This window comes from Vanessa cardui, chromosome 5 (assembly GCF_905220365.1).
Source record: "Vanessa cardui chromosome 5, ilVanCard2.1, whole genome shotgun sequence".
In the NCBI taxonomy this organism is placed as follows: Eukaryota; Metazoa; Arthropoda; class Insecta; order Lepidoptera; family Nymphalidae; genus Vanessa; species Vanessa cardui.
Window position 1 is genome coordinate 14,616,836 of NC_061127.1, and position 16,552 is coordinate 14,633,387.

General features: G+C 33.4%; 1 protein-coding gene across 2 annotated transcripts; it reads left to right on the top strand.

The window, feature by feature from the left end:
- The first annotated feature begins 3,877 nt into the window (after window positions 1–3,877).
- Window positions 3,878–15,284, top strand: LOC124529883 (chorion peroxidase-like). Of its 2 annotated transcripts, XM_047103817.1 has the most exons (11): window positions 3,878–4,153; window positions 9,038–9,169; window positions 10,154–10,493; window positions 10,789–11,008; window positions 11,495–11,669; window positions 12,158–12,285; window positions 12,365–12,547; window positions 12,664–12,991; window positions 13,118–13,249; window positions 13,336–14,937; window positions 15,065–15,284. In XM_047103817.1, exons 2-11 carry the CDS (start codon window positions 9,066–9,068, stop codon window positions 15,216–15,218), a joined length of 3,366 nt encoding a protein of 1,121 aa, XP_046959773.1. In that variant the 5' UTR covers window positions 3,878–4,153; window positions 9,038–9,065; the 3' UTR covers window positions 15,219–15,284. The 2 variants fall into 2 exon arrangements, with proteins under 2 accessions (XP_046959773.1, XP_046959774.1); XM_047103818.1 differs by lacking the exons at window positions 3,878–4,153; window positions 9,038–9,169; window positions 10,789–11,008 and having other exon boundaries at window positions 10,355–10,493.
- The last annotated feature ends 1,268 nt before the right edge of the window (window positions 15,285–16,552 follow it).

Genomic DNA, 16,552 nt, shown 5'->3' on the forward strand with positions numbered 1-16,552 from the left:
TTAATAGGTAGACTGATTCAAGAGGAGGGTATTTATGCATAACATGTGCATAATATAGTATAGAAACACTGATAATTTTAGAGGTTTTAAAGGGATGTCTTAAATAAACATAATTTTTGCGCTTACAATTGCTTTACGCTTAAAATGACGTTGTTGACTATTTAGTATTAGCATTGCTCCTGTGAGAAGTTCGGGTGGATCGCTAGTACATTATATAAATGTAATTGTATTTAACTGGAATAACTTTGTATCTAAAATTTTGGTAAAGAATAACTACTATATTTCTTGTCGGTTCTTTTAGGTAGAATCTACATTTCAAACTGATGGTTTATTTAATATAATTTTGTAAAATTTCAATTCATAATTGCTTTTAAAGCCTACTTGAATACAGTATAATTTGATTTTGAATTATAGCCTATAAGTGTCCTGCAGCTAGTTCAAAAGTCTTGAACTACGACCTCACCGCTGAGTACGAGATGAATTTGCGCAAATTAAGCACAAAAAGTCTGTAATGCTTGATTAGTCTTGAAGCGATTTTCGGTTAAGACAAATTCCATCGACTGCCTTGATGATTAGATGGACAGAAGATCTCGGTTCAAAGCCCAACAGGAAATGGATACAACAACAGCCTGTAAATTTCCCATTACTGGATTAAGGCCTCCTCTCCCTTTGAGGAGAAGCATCAGAATATTTTCCACTACGCTGTTCCAATGTGGGTTTGTGGAAAATGATATTGTCAATATATCCAGTTCCTAAACAGATAGGTAAAGTTACGTTAAATAATAAAAATAAATATTAATTATTCACTATTTATACATTTAAATTAATCACTATTATTATTAAATAACTAATCAATAAAAAATTAAAGCAATAAATTAATCTACAAAAAGAAAAAATGTCATTGTCAAATTACAAAATAATAGGTTGGGGAAAAAGTTTCTTCGTATTTTATATGAAAATTCAAAAAGTTTTTTTTATACTTTATTTACATTTGACTAAAGTATGTAGGTGCCATTTTGTTCCATAACTTTTTGCCATCTTGTTGGTAGTGACATGATCCCATTGCTGTAAAAATTTTGGGGTTTCTGATCGAAAAACTGCGACAAGTGGTTTTGGCAGTCCTCTCGTGATGTTAACCTGACACTGCCTAAGGAATTCTGCAGAGACCGAAACAGATGAAAATCTGAAGGTACAAGGTCAGGACTATACGGCGGATGCATTAATACCTCCCAGCCAAACTCTCGTAATTTTTGTTGAGTGGCTAAAGATGTGTGAGGTCTAGCGTTGTCATGGTGAAAAACCACACCCCTTCTGTTGATCAATTCTGGCCGCTTTCTCTCAATTTCTTGCTTCAATCTCATCAATTGTTCGCAATGCAGTTCTGAATCGATGGTCCTGCCGGGCGGTAACAGCTCATAATGAATGATGCCCTTCCAATCCCACCATACACACAGCATTACCTTGTTGCGAGTTAATCCGGGTTTTGCCACAGTCTGTGAAGCTTGACCGGCCTTTGACCACGATCTTTTTCGCACGTTCTTGTCGTATGTGATCCACTTTTCATCACCAGTTATCAGCTTCTTCAAAAATGGTTCGGTTTCATTACGTCGTAATAAAGAATCACAAATGAGTACACGGTTCATTAGGTTTCTTTCAGTGAGTTCATGAGGCACCCATATATCGAGCTTTTTTGTGTACCCAGCTTTATTCAAATGAGTCAAAACCGCTTTGTGGTCAATTGCCAGTTCTTCAGCTACATCGTAACTACTAATATGCCGATCTTGCTCCACTTTTTCAAAAATGGCATCAATTTTGTCCGTAACAGGGCGACCAGAGCGAGATGCATCTTTGATATCAAAATTTCCGGCTTGAAAACGCTTCAACCAAACTTGCGCTACTCTCACAGATACTGCATTAGGTCCATAAACATCACAAATCTTTTTCGCGGCTTGAGTTGCATTTTTACCTTTTTTATAGTAAAATTTTAAAATGTATCGAATTTCTTCTTTAGATTCACTCATTTTAACAACAACAAAAACAAATGAAAATCACACAAATTCCTAATTTGAATTTGGAAGTGCCTTCTTTAAAATTAAAACGTTTTAATGATACCAAAACCAGCCAGATACAAATGGTATAGCCAAAGAGATTTTATTACAAGTTCATACATACTATATGCGAAAAGACTTTTTCCCCAACCTAATAATAACCAATTACACCGTAAAAGTAATTTTAGAAAATACTATTACAAACCGATTAATATTCTGGTAATCCAATCAAACTTTATAGTTTTTTGAGTAAGCAAGAAATTTAACGAAGGAAGGAATTGATTTAATATTATAAATGCGAAAATTAATAAATTATTTTATTGCGCATTCATATCTTAACTACTAACCCAAAAAAAAGCAAAGTATCAGCCCGTACATTTCCCACTGCTGGGCTAAGGCCTCCTCTCCCATTAAGGAGTAGGGTTTGGAACATATTCCACCACACTGTTTCAATGCGGGTTGGTGGAATGCACATGTGAGTGAATTTCAATGAAATTAGACACATGCAAGTTTCCTCACGATGTTTTCCTTCACCACCGAGCACGAGATGAATTATAAACACAAATTAAGCACCAGCATATATATAGTGGTGCTTGCCTGGATTTGAACCCGAACTTCTCGGTTAAGATGTACGCGTTCTAACCACTGGGCCACTACTAACCCAATCATCTATAATGTAGTTAGGTATCAGATTTACTGAAAAGACCTAAAACCTGAGCCGCCCATATGTAGAAACTAGCATGTTTAAGTAATGGAAAAAGCATTGTTACAATCAAAGGCATTTTCGCATAATGAATTTTATACTTACTTATATTATAAATTATTTTAAAATATATTTATGGAAAAAAAATAAACATTTAATGAAGGATATTAATCCTTAATGATTTGATATAGATTATAATAATATATTAATAATTCAAGCGAGTAATTTAAGACCATTTGACAAGGAGCAAATGGCACGTCATTTATTTACAAGCTGTATTGCACACAAATTCCTTACATCATAGTACAGGAAACAATTCTACTAATTTATATATATTCGTTACATTGCGTTATAGTCCAATACAACTTCCACCGAAACGCGACTGAATAGTACTGTACTGTACTGTTAATGGAATAAGAAACTATTATACAGCAATGAGTACATTTATATTTTGACAATTTATTAGTAGAATTAACCCTCAGGATTCAGCTGATTTATGTGTTATAAATCGTGAGAAGGCGACTTTAAAGCCATAACGATAGGCGATCTTCTAGGCGACCTTGTCACAGAAACATTAACATTATAGAGTATTGCAAACTTAGATAATAAAATAATTACATGGCTTTTGAAATTATAATAGATTATTTACAAAACTTCCGAGTATTAGAAAAATCAACTAGCTAGGAATATCGATACTGAAAAAATTCATGATGCTGTTTCATTGTCATAAAAAATTGTATGAGACTCATTTTACTATTTTTCGATATTAATCAAAGTTATAGCATAAATAATGACAGTTTATGCATAATGATATGATCTGTTTCATATATATAAACTGTCATTATTATTAAACCAAAGACTGAAAAATATCGAAAAACATTAATATCAACTATCATTTACTGTTAATAATGCAATTAATATCGTAAAATTTTTAAACGTCACTACTTCAAGGACTTCAGAAAATTAGAAAAATAAATTAAAAACGATCTATAAGAACCGTGACTAAAACGTAAGTTTCAATGAATCTGTTAATTCAAAATTATCAACCTCAACGAGCAGCGTTCCGTGGCTTGTTGACAAACATCTCCCTTACGACACTCGGGTAGAAGTGGAAGTATATGAACGTGAGCCACCCTCCCCTCGTCACAGTACCGCGCGGTCGCGATGGCGGCCACACGCGAACTGACAACTCGCGCCAAATTCAAAAAATCGAACGCATTCTAGTCAATTTTTTTTAGACTGATAGCATGACTAAAGATGACTATAACCTCACAATAGATAAAAAAAGACTAATGAATTTGACTGTGAAATGATTTGACTGACTATTGACAGTGACAGTGTGAGTGACTTGACTTGACTTTTTGACTGGATTTTTTGACAAATTACGGGGATTTTATAGAAGGTACGTGATTTTTTACTTTTCCCTAACGCCATTTAAATTAACAAATTAATATTATTTAAAATTAAAATCCTTCAAAATAAGTTTATGATTTATGTGAAAATATTTATTTATGCTTTCAAAAACATTATGTAATCTTAAAAGGATAGAGTAATATATATTTTCTAATATATCTCTAAATTTATGTACTTAACTTTTATTTGGCGCGTAAAAGTTTTGTCGACTACCAAAACGATCTTTATATTTTTAACCTATAAAATTTAGTACATTTTGAAAAACGATATAATCAGTATATATATGTATGTATTTAAAATTATCATTAAAAAATTAAATTATCACTAGCTTGGACCAAGCGTTTTGATTTATTTTATTATTTAAAATTTGAAATACCTACATTATTAAAATAAGTACTTTATTTATAAATACATGCAGGTATATTTATACATTTCTTATTTTCATATCAATTTATTTTAGGTTTTGTATAGAAAGTAAGAAATAATTAAAATATTTTTTATCAAATTAGATTAAAGGAAATAAACGATTAAATCATTAGATATATAATTAAATAAAATATATATGTATAATACTTTTATATATAATCAAAAAAAAATGTTATTTAGTTTCTTGACCTATTTTTACAACAAAAAAAATTAGCAGATTGCAGTAACGATTTCATTGAAATTTTAAAAAAAAAACGAGGATTTTTCATTCGATATTAGATAAAAAAAACTACTTGGCATACATTTACAATTATTCGTTAAGTAAACAAACACAAACTCAGACATATTTGCAAGTATTATTAATAATAACACAAAGTTAGTTTTATCCAAAATCAAATAAAAACCTCACACGAATTTCGATATATCGAAGAACGTGTAGTATCGAGCGAAAGTTGTTTTCGCTTTCTCTAGAATAAACAAGCGCTCAAACAACATCGGGGAGAAATTATCTCAATCATACGCTAAAATACAACAATTTAGCATAACTATAAAACCTTTTACTGGTAGAAATTTCACATATATCAATACTTTGATATACGAGAACAATTCATATAAAATGAGCAAATCACAGTGTCACTAATCACATGTTAAATTTTTATTGCATATATTTTTTATTACAAATCAAGAATACAATAACAAAACAATCTTATAAATTATTATATAGTTACATATAATTCTTGTAAATATAATTCGATTCGATCGAAAAATACGATGAATATTGAATTTAATTAAAAGCTGGTTTTATTATATTACTAGCGATCACGCCGGCTTCGCACGGGTGCAATGCTGATACTAAGATATACTACATATTCTACAGAATTTCTATCTACGAAATCAAAGGAAACTTCTAAAATTATCAGTGTTTCTTTACTACATTTTCCATGTATTATATACAAAAACATTCCTCTCTATCTCTTAAAAAAAAACACATCAAATTCCGTTGCGTAATTTTAAAGATTTAAGCATATATCACAGCTGTAAGCGACTTTGTTTTATACTGTGTAATGATAATGATGATTTAGAACGCGATACGTTTAGGTAATATTTAATGTCATAGGGAATGTAATTAACATACATTTTTTTCAGTAAATACTTACAACCTTTTTTCAACCGTACGTAGGTACGTACGTACGTAGTAGAAACTAAAGTAATTAATCTTTGCCGTCCATTAAACAACACAGTTGTGTGAATCAAATTAATTTATATAACGTGCCCGATCAACGAAATTAATTCAAAGCATTTTTATCATCTATATAATGTTGTATTTAGTGATATGCCTTGAACATTAATAATTAAATGTGTTATTTAAGACAAGTTTAAAATATCTACGGAATTTTAATATCACATATAACCACGGCCGAAGAAGAATTTATTGGCTTTTAGTATTGATACTAACAAAAAATAAATTCCTTCTAATGATAGTAGCTAAAGGTAGTAGTAGAAGACCTACGAAGAATGTTGATTGTCGAGCATTCCTCGATAAACGGAGAAAGTAAAATTATTAATAATAAAGCTTCAACTATGATTAAGTATGACGCTATATTATTAAAACAGTTCCGATAGCGATAAGTAGTTATAGGATAAATATCGCTGGTTTCTCTACAGCAAATAAAAAAAACCATATTTATTATATATTTAAATTTAGTTCAATTAAAACTTTGTGAGAAAATACATGTCTGATAAATTTTACATAATAAAACCGAGAAATAATCATTTATCCGATCAGATAACTGAACACAAGAGCTCTAGTTCTGCAGACACATAGCCTAGCTACTAGACTGACAACAATAACAGCCTGTATTTCCCATTACTGTGCTTAAGCCTCTTCTCCCTCTGAGAATAAGGTTTGGAACATATTCCACCCACCACACTGTTCCAATGCGGGTTAATACACATATGGCTGAATTTCTATGAAATTAGACACATGGTTTCCTCAGGATGTTTTCCTTTACCGCCGAGCACCAGATGAATTATAAACACAAGTTAAGCAATGAATAATCACACTTGATATAGAATGTAACTGTTAGTTATAATAATATTTTTTTGTCCAATATACATTCAACGGTATTACTATTTACGTTTTCACGACCTAACGTTGATCTTATTGCATATCTTTCAAAAAGTAATAGAATATTACAGTTATTTCATTTAAAAAATGTACGTGTTGTGACTATATTTTTGATAAAAAAATCCCAATATTTGTACGTCGAGTTGGGGTAATACAATACAATGGCTTGGCAAAATTATTCCGGGATGTCATGAACTCTTAGGAAACATATCTTAGTGCGTGTATTTTTATGAGCTGGTCTCTTACCTGATGTGTGATCTAGAATAAAAGACACTAGTCAAAATATTGTCTATTCACTCTTGTTAAACCTCGAAAATATTGACCAGAAAATATGCCTGGAAGAGCGTTTTATACTTTATCTATTTGCATCATTTGAAGCATCATCGGGCATTTTTTCGTCTGATGATAAATTGCAAAGGATATAAGAAATCAAACACATTTTCCGAAGAATAATCTTCAGAATACCGCTGAGCATTATTAGAGGGAGGACATTTTGGAACTTATTTCCTTATCCTATTTTTATAACGCAAGGAAATCTTCAAACAGTATTCGACTTGTGGGACATAGCACTTACTCCATTTTATAGCATCAGCAGGCAGGCAGGCATATTAGCCACCTGTTAGTCAACACTGATAATTGGTCATCACAGTCCATAGACACTAGTACCGTTTACATTTTTAACCAATCTTAAGGTTAGATGTTATGATGTTAAGACTCTGGGATCTGCAATTACACTTTCTCACTCAGCTGGAACACAACAATATCATATACTAGTAACCGCCCGCGGCTTTGATCGCGTTTTAGGGTGTTGTTTGTCGTGTGCTAGGCAAAAAAATAGCCTATGTCCATTCTTGGAGTTCTAGTTTGCTTCATACCAAGTTACATTAAATTAAATTCAAAGGTTTTGTCGTAAAAGAGCGACAGACAGACAGAGTTACTTTCACATTTATAATATTACTTATAGGCGGTAGAATATGTAATAAGTGGGTAATTATCATGCAAATGATAATATTCAATTACACTCATATGACGGCAAAACCCCATCAAACTGATCTTATCTCCAACAGAACGATACAATGTTTCAATTATTTAAATTTGGTCTAATTTGTTTCACCTTTACATTACATAATTATCTTTCCCACTGCTCAACAGATAACATCTGCATACGCTTAAGGAAGAAAGTTCATTTTGTTTACTATTTTAAGACGGTCAAGAAACTCGTGAAAGTAATATTATCATCTCATAAATATTTACAGCTGATTATCTTTGCGGTCTCTTCGATCACTTTGTTTATATGCATAGACATACATATATAATAAAAAATACATTGGTAGAAAAAGCATATTATTCAATACAAGATTTATAGATGATAAAAAAACGTGGAGCTAATAATACCTGTTGACTTCCACGCAGGATATATTAATTTAAATAATTGTATTTAACTAACATGACTTTGTATTTTTAAATGTTAAAAAAATCTACTTTCCGAACCGGTGGTAGCTTCACTTAATTGTAAAATGACGATTCAAAAGCACTTGTAAAAGCCTACTTGAATAAAGTTTATTTTGGTTTTTAATATATTTATGATGAAATGTCTTAGTTTTTTACTATCTTTGAATAAGGGATCTATAATTATAATAATAAATGTACTTTGAAATTGTTCTTGTTTGGTAAATGAACAATAGAAGGAATTGTCGATTCGTTAATAATAAAGATTTTTTTATTATGTATATTATCTTTGAACTATTGTTTGTTATGTGTTTTTTTATGTATTTCGGTAGATTATATTTTTAGGAAAAGCACTAACTGTCCGTTTAAGCCTAGATCAGTCATGTATTTGTTCATACATATATTATTTATGAAGTAAATATTATTACGTACATATTTTTTTAAACGAATCACTTAAAATCAAACTAAATCACCAACACTTACAATATTTTTTTTACTACCAACAATGATATTCTAATAAACAGATATGTTATACCCATACTAAACAACAGAAAAAAGTGTGCCGCGCCGGGGACTGTTTATTTTACATTTCGTTACAAGTAAAAAGGATAGCTTGATAAAAACAATAAGTAAAAGGGATAACTAGATGTTTTAATTGCGCAAAACGTATTGCTACATAATTATGATGTATTATAACGTGTTACTGGTATAATTATGATGAAAACGACTAAAGACAAACGTCCCAATTAGGACGTTTTCTAGTCTTCACTTTTTGCGCCTTAATGACATATCTGTTTACTAGAACATCATTGACTACCAAAAGTATTTAAATATTTTTACTTTTACTATATCCTTTCTTTTTGTCAACAGTAACAATGGTGATGGTTTGGAGAGTCGCATGGAAGAAAGCCTGTTTCCAGGCGCAAGCGCACTGCGGCAGTCGTCTTTATTGGAACAGTGCCCTCTACGCGGACCCCCTAAATGCCCACCTGCTTCTAAAAGGTAACAATACAATACAATAAAATAGGGTAAATATTACATATATAATGACATTTGTTTTTGGTACAAGTATGTACGATCAAATGCTCTCCGTGATGGTCAAAGGTCAGCAATCATAGCATTCTAGGAAATATTAACCATTCCTTACGTCACCAATGCGAAAGCAACCTGAGAAACTAAGATGTTATTTTACCAGTAGTTACACTTCTTTCTCTTTGACTACGGTTCAAATCAGAATGCAATAATACTAAGTATTGCTGTAAATCACTTTCTTTAAGCTTAATTGGAGGTAAACAGGTATATTAAAAATTCCCTAATACATATAGGGCATGTAGGTATTTTAAAAAAAGGAGAAGAAGCTTCTCAGGCGAATTACCATACTTTGCTAAGGGCCCCACCAAGATATTTACGAATATATATTATACATGCTATATTTGTATTATGTGTGACGTAAATTGTCCCATCGGTAGTTATGCTCTTGCAGATGCTTGTTATGTTTAAATAAGCATCGAAATACGTAACACTAACCGTTAGTCTCATATTCGCATCTCTAGCCATAGTTAACGACCACAATCGCCGCTATTATATCCGCGCAACCACTCGTAACTAATGTCTGGCCAACGCAATTTATATTTTGTAAAAAAATCCTGCATTTTGTGTTAATAAATGAAATTTTAGTTGAACAAATTATCATAAGTTGGCACTTATGGACTTATACGGTGGCTTTGTTATTTTCTCCTCCAAGTTATTTGTCTACCTCCGTGGTCGAGTAGTGTGTACATCGATTATCATGGGTACGAATTCCGGATTTGATTCCCGGCCCAGTCGATGGAGAAACGGTTCAACTATTTTCTTTTTCCATAACACTAATACTTTAGCTACTTACATTGGCATCAGAGTAATGTATGTAATGTTGTTCAATAGTTATTTATTCTTTTCTCAGAATGAAAGAATTATCTAAAACTATTTTTGCACAATTTTCACCAGATATCGCACACACGATGGTACATGTAACAACCTCAACCGGCCAAGATGGGGCGCCACCATGACACCAGTTCAACGATTCCTACAACCCGTCTATTCTGACGGCATCCAAGCACCACGTAAATCATTCTTCGGTACCACTCTCCCATCAGCAAGAGAAATTAGTGCATTAATTCACGAAGACAAAAACGCTGAGAACCCCGGCATAACCCATTTACTGATGCAATGGGGGCAGTTCTTGGATCATGATGTAACATCCTCCTCCCAATCGAGAGGATTCAACGGATCAGTACCTAGATGCTGTAAGGATGGTGGAAGAGATTTTATACCTAAGGAACTTATGGTAATTAAACATTATTTTTGGGTATTGATATTATTTCAATTTAAGCCTCAATATTTGCCAATTATTTATATAGATGCATTCTATACCAAGTAACAGTTTATACCGAGAAGTTTTTCCCGATAGTTATAAAACACAATTCCTTTGATAGGTATATACTTCGAAGTCAATTATTTTTTTTGGCTTTTATTTGTGCCAAAAAGGCACAGATTATTTCGCCAATGTCACGTGCGAGAAGTCAATTAATAATGCGACTGTATTGCTTTTTTTTTAAATATTTGTATAACACTATTTCCAGCACCCGGAATGCATGCCTATCGCCGTCCCACCATCAGATCCATTCTACGGTCCAAGGGGTGTACGTTGTCTGGACTTTGTGCGATCATCCCCAGCTCCTCGAGATGACTGCGCACTGGGGTGGCGTGAGCAGTTTAACCAAGTATCTGCGTACATAGACGGCTCGCCGCTATACGCCAGCTCTGCTAGACAATCGGACAAACTTAGGCTGTTTAGGAATGGTAATACTAAGATAATAAAAATGGCATGGATTAACCGGCTAAAATATTAGACGGGATTTACTTATTGTTATTATTTTAGTGCTAATAAAAGTTCTCATATATAGACCCTACACATTGTCATCCGGCGTACCGTCAAATATAATAATAATACTAATCAAACAAAATAGGTATTAAACAGAGAATTTTGTTATTGATATATTTTGTTACAGCTTCGCACGGATGCAATTATACTGATACTAAATATCCAAAATTATTAGTGTTTCTTAACTATGCTGTCCATGTATCATATCATACTTCCTCTCGAATCACTCTAACTATTGAAAAAAACCGCACCAAAATCCGTTAGGTAATTTTAAAGATTTAGATCTTTAAAATTACCTACATAGGAACAAAAAGCGAAGAACGACTTTGTTTTATAGTATGTAATGATACCACAATCTTTCCTTTTCAATGATGCTAAATGTGAATCGCATTTGATCTGAACAGGGATGCTGCAATACGGTCGCGTCCAGCAGCGCCGGCCGCTGCTGCCGCCGGACCGCGACGAGCTGTGTCGCGGCGGCGCGGTGTCCACCGACTGCTTCAAGTCCGGCGACGCGCGCGTCAACGAGCACCCCGGACTCGTCGCGGCGCACATCGTCTGGCTGAGGCAGCACAACAGGTGACAACAGTCCTTATCATATACAACTACAACAACAACAGTCTGAAAATTTCCCACTAATGGGCCAAACCTCCTAACTTTGAAGAGAAGGTTTAGAAGATATTCCACCACGCTGTTCCAATGCGGGTTGGTGGAACACGTATGTGGCAGAATTCCTATGAAATTACACACATGGAGGTTTCCTCGCGATGTTTTCCTTCACCGCCGGGCAAGAGATGAATTATAATTTATAAACACAAATTAAGCACATGAATATTCATTGGCTTGCCTGTTTTTGAACCAACTATCATCGGTTAAGATGCATGTGTTCTAACCATTAGGCCAACTCGGCTCTATCTTATTCATATATTTATAGGTTTATATTAATAATAATAAATAAATTGACTAAACATACAAAACACTATATTTACAAATACTATTACGTGATTAAAAAATCTTGTCTCCAATTTTGTCTAAACTAAATTACCAAACATTATTCATTATAACAGAATGGCTCAAGAGCTCGCGCATTTAAACCCTCATTGGAGCGATGAAAAGATCTACCAGGAAACACGCAAGATTGTCGGTGCCATGATTCAACACATCACCTACAGAGAATTTCTACCTATTGTCTTAGGTAGGAGAAACATTTACGTATATAATCAGACAATAAATTACTTTCTGAAGACTTTCTGCATCGTACTTTTTTCTTTCAGGATCTGAAGTGATGCGGCTGTTTGAACTGGAACTACAACAGAAGGGCTTCTATCGTGGCTACAGCCCAAAAATCAGCGCAAGCCCCGCTAGTTCCTTTGGATCTGCTGCTTTTCGCTTCGGTCACAGCCTCGTGCAGTCTTCCTTTGTTCGCTTTGACAGATTTCATCACCCCCTTAACAACAGTACGTTTATTATAAATATAATTAAAAGAAAATAAGTCACTTTTTGCGCTAATTAGTTAAAGAACAATCTCACTGAGAAATCAATGGGCAATTAGCAAATTCCTTTTCTTCTTCAGATGTTTCTCTCCACGATGAACTAACAAACCCATCTAACATCTGGAGCATGGGCGCCGTCGATCGCCTCCTCCTCGGCATGGTTAACCAACCTATACAGAAACGCGATGAATTTATTACCGAGGAGTTGACAAATCATCTGTTCCAAACTCCTCACTTTAGTTTCGGAATGGATTTGGCGGCTATCAACATTCAAAGAGGGAGAGACCATGGCGTCCCACCATACACATCTTGGAGAGAACCCTGTGGGTTATCAACTATAAGTAACTTCGAAGATCTGTTTAGAATCATGCCAGCAAGAGTCGTTAGGAAACTGAAGGTTTTATACAGGTATTACAATATAAATATTCTTTAGGTTTTAATAATCATTTCAAATAAAGACATAATCTATATATCTTATTAAAGAAATAAAATACATAACATTTATTATATTTTACATAAAAACAACTTTTTCAGACACGTAGACGACATTGATCTATTTACTGGCGGCATGGCGGAACGCCCTGTAGTTGGAGGCTTAGTGGGCCCGACATTCGCATGTATCATTGCTCAACAATTTTCAAATTTGCGGAAAGGTGATCGTTTTTGGTGGGTATTAATAGTTTAATCATTGAGTTTGATTTATAAGATGATTTTGAGTTTTTAATCTGAATACTCTTTTTATTTATTTTTAGGTATGAGAACGGAGGATTTGAATCTTCGTTCACGCCAGCACAGTTGCAACAAATACGCAGGATATCTCTAGCGCAAGTTCTTTGCCGTACATTAGATTCTATTGACAACATTCAACCTTTCGCTTTTCTTTCTCCTGACAACCCTGACAATGAACGAATATCATGCCGTAATGGACTGCTTAATAATTTTGATTTATCTCCCTGGATTGAAATACATTCAGACTCAAGTAATGACGTGCGAAAATCCGATGAAGATGGGCCCGCTACCACTAAGCCCAGAAGAACTAAGCCCACTACTGCTGGACCTCTAACGACTACTAAAAAATCACAAAAAGTAGGACAACCTAATAGAAAGAAACCAAACTCTGTAGACGACTCAAATAACACACAAAAATTAAGCCATAAACTCAATGGTACTGACTTTAATGACATTGACCGTACTGATAATAAAACAATAAACTCAAAACCTAACGTAATAGTACAAGCGATTGATGACAAACTAGACTTTAAAAACAAGACTAGACGTTACAGCGACGTCGACATCAGTAGTCGATACAACCCGACTCGACAATACAATGACTATTACGACGACGTTCAAAACGTACAATCCGTAGTTATTAACAACTCACCGAATAAGAAAAGACCAAGTAGGCCTTACATATCTGTGACTGAAAATATAGACAAATATACATATTTGATAAATTACGTACCAAGACCAACTCAATCGTGGCGACAGACTACGAGACGAAACCACGATAGAGATGTAGTCAAGGTAACTTACCAAACATATGACGATACTTACAGACGACCAAACAGACCGTACTATAATAGAGACGACTTAGACAATGACTTTGAATCTCGTGACAACAAACCAATTGCACCCGTGACAGAAAACTTTCAATCCTCAGCTAGGTCCAATGACGACGATACTTTTGAACCAACACTGTCTACAGAAAAAACTGTACTGACTGACCGACCGAAACTTCCTTTGGATAAATCTTCGCAAGTTGAGAAAATTGATCCAACGACTGAGAACATTTACAAATTACTTACTTTCGGTTACGTAGGGACTTACAGAGGTGACGCGATCACCAATACTAACAAAGAAAATACTCGTATTAATGACAATGACAAAATACATGACGTTATAAGTAAAGACTTTTCGACTGTTGAGACTGACAAATATGATGCTAACTTTACTGATGACTTAAATAATACTAAACTTTCAACTTTCATCCTTTATGAGACCGCGACAAAACCTTACAACTTACATAGGCCGACACGACGAAACGATGACGAACATATGACTGTAGATCCAAAAAATAAATACTTTTTCATGCATAACGTTTTACGAAAATATCCAGATGGATCATCGTTGAAAGACCAAATAAAAGGAGAAAAAGCAAATGCAAATAATAATATAAAAACGAATTCTCCAAATTTAGATGATTTAGGAATACAGGAAAGATCAGGGATAAATAAATTATCTTCAAACATAGACGAGTCTAAACCTATAAGTAATGAGAAGCCGAAACTTAAGAGACCTGCTACTTCTGTGAAAACTCCATCCGTAGCTTTCCAAATAATACCAAGTGAAAACAAGTAAGTTGATTGTTTTAAAAAAATTATATGAAATTCACATTACTAAATCGTCTTCCAAATATTACTGAATCTTTAATTATAAAAATGACAATCAAAAAAAATTTTATATACTTTTTTCTTTTTTCAGCCCTTCACAGTGGGCAGTATATGAAGAGAAAGAAGACCTTCCTGGAGGAGTCCCTCAGAGGATGCCATCCATCAAATCTGACCCCTACGCTCTTCGAGAAATTCCTCGACCTATGAACTTCAACTCTTTAAGACGAAGACCTGGACGAATTTAATTATGGAACAATTTAGGAAATACACTTTAAATTATAACATTAGTATTTAAGATATTCAGTTAAAAACTGGGAAAAAACTTTTCTATCCGATTGCTTTTGTATGACTCGACCGGTATTATTCGATGTGTAACATTTTTTCTCTCGCTTTATTGCAATCTGTAGGAGAGAGAAAAAGGAACGGAAGTACGTAACAGGAAGCCAAAAAATACTCGTTATACTATATAATAAGTTGGCGGTCGGTTGGTGGTATTTTTCGAATTTCTCTGCATTAAGGATCATGTATTGTTTAATGCCGAAGTGAGACAACAGATGTTACATATCTTATGTCAATGCTGTAAGACTCGTTAATTTTGTTATGTTTAAACGGATATAACAAAGGCACAGAAATGAAATGCCGACAAATACGGATATTATATACCAAGACTTTGACGTTGAAAGAAATTATGACTTGACGTAATATTTAAATTATTTTAAATTTGAAAATAATAGTTATCACTATTTATTTGATCCTTGACTAAAATGACTAGACTTGACCGAAATTTTACACGACTGAATTAAATGATTTCTAGTGAAACTATTATTGACTGAACTGGATCTAAAAACTATATTCAATAATAATGTAAAACGTACTTATTTATATAATTTAGTTAATAACTATTTAAACCATTTTACTGTTCTTGTGACTGGACGAAATATGACTTTTACTGATTTTTGACTAACTTATGAGTTATTGACTTACACTGTTTTGGTATAATGACGGAAATATCCAAAGGTACTTCTATCGAAGAAAACGATTCGATTGTTTCTTTTGGTATTTTTATTTGACTTTTCATCTAGGTAAAAGTTAAATAAATTATTAGACTTAGTAAGATAAATAATACTACGCTATTGACTTAAACTGACCTATTACAGACACTTTATTCAGACTCAAGCTAATAAGCTACACATAAAGCAATTAGGTAATGAATTACCTGCTAACAGTGCTAACTGACGTTTATGACTGAAGCAAATCTTACAATGAGTAAGGACACAACAACAGACTAACCTACTGACTGACTAACTGACTGAAAGAACTACTGACCAAAACTGACTATTTTTATACATTATATGACTTATGAAAGCAATGAATACAAAAGAACAGAGTTTAGGTTTAAAAATATGTCTTGATGTAATTGAGGCTTACTATTCAATGATGTAATATTTTAACAGAGTTAATGTGACCGTATACTGATGACATGACTGACCAAAGTACTTTTGTGATTGACATTCTTACTGACAATTAAAACTTTACATTTCGACTTTCCTGACGATGACTGTACCTATTAAACAATGAC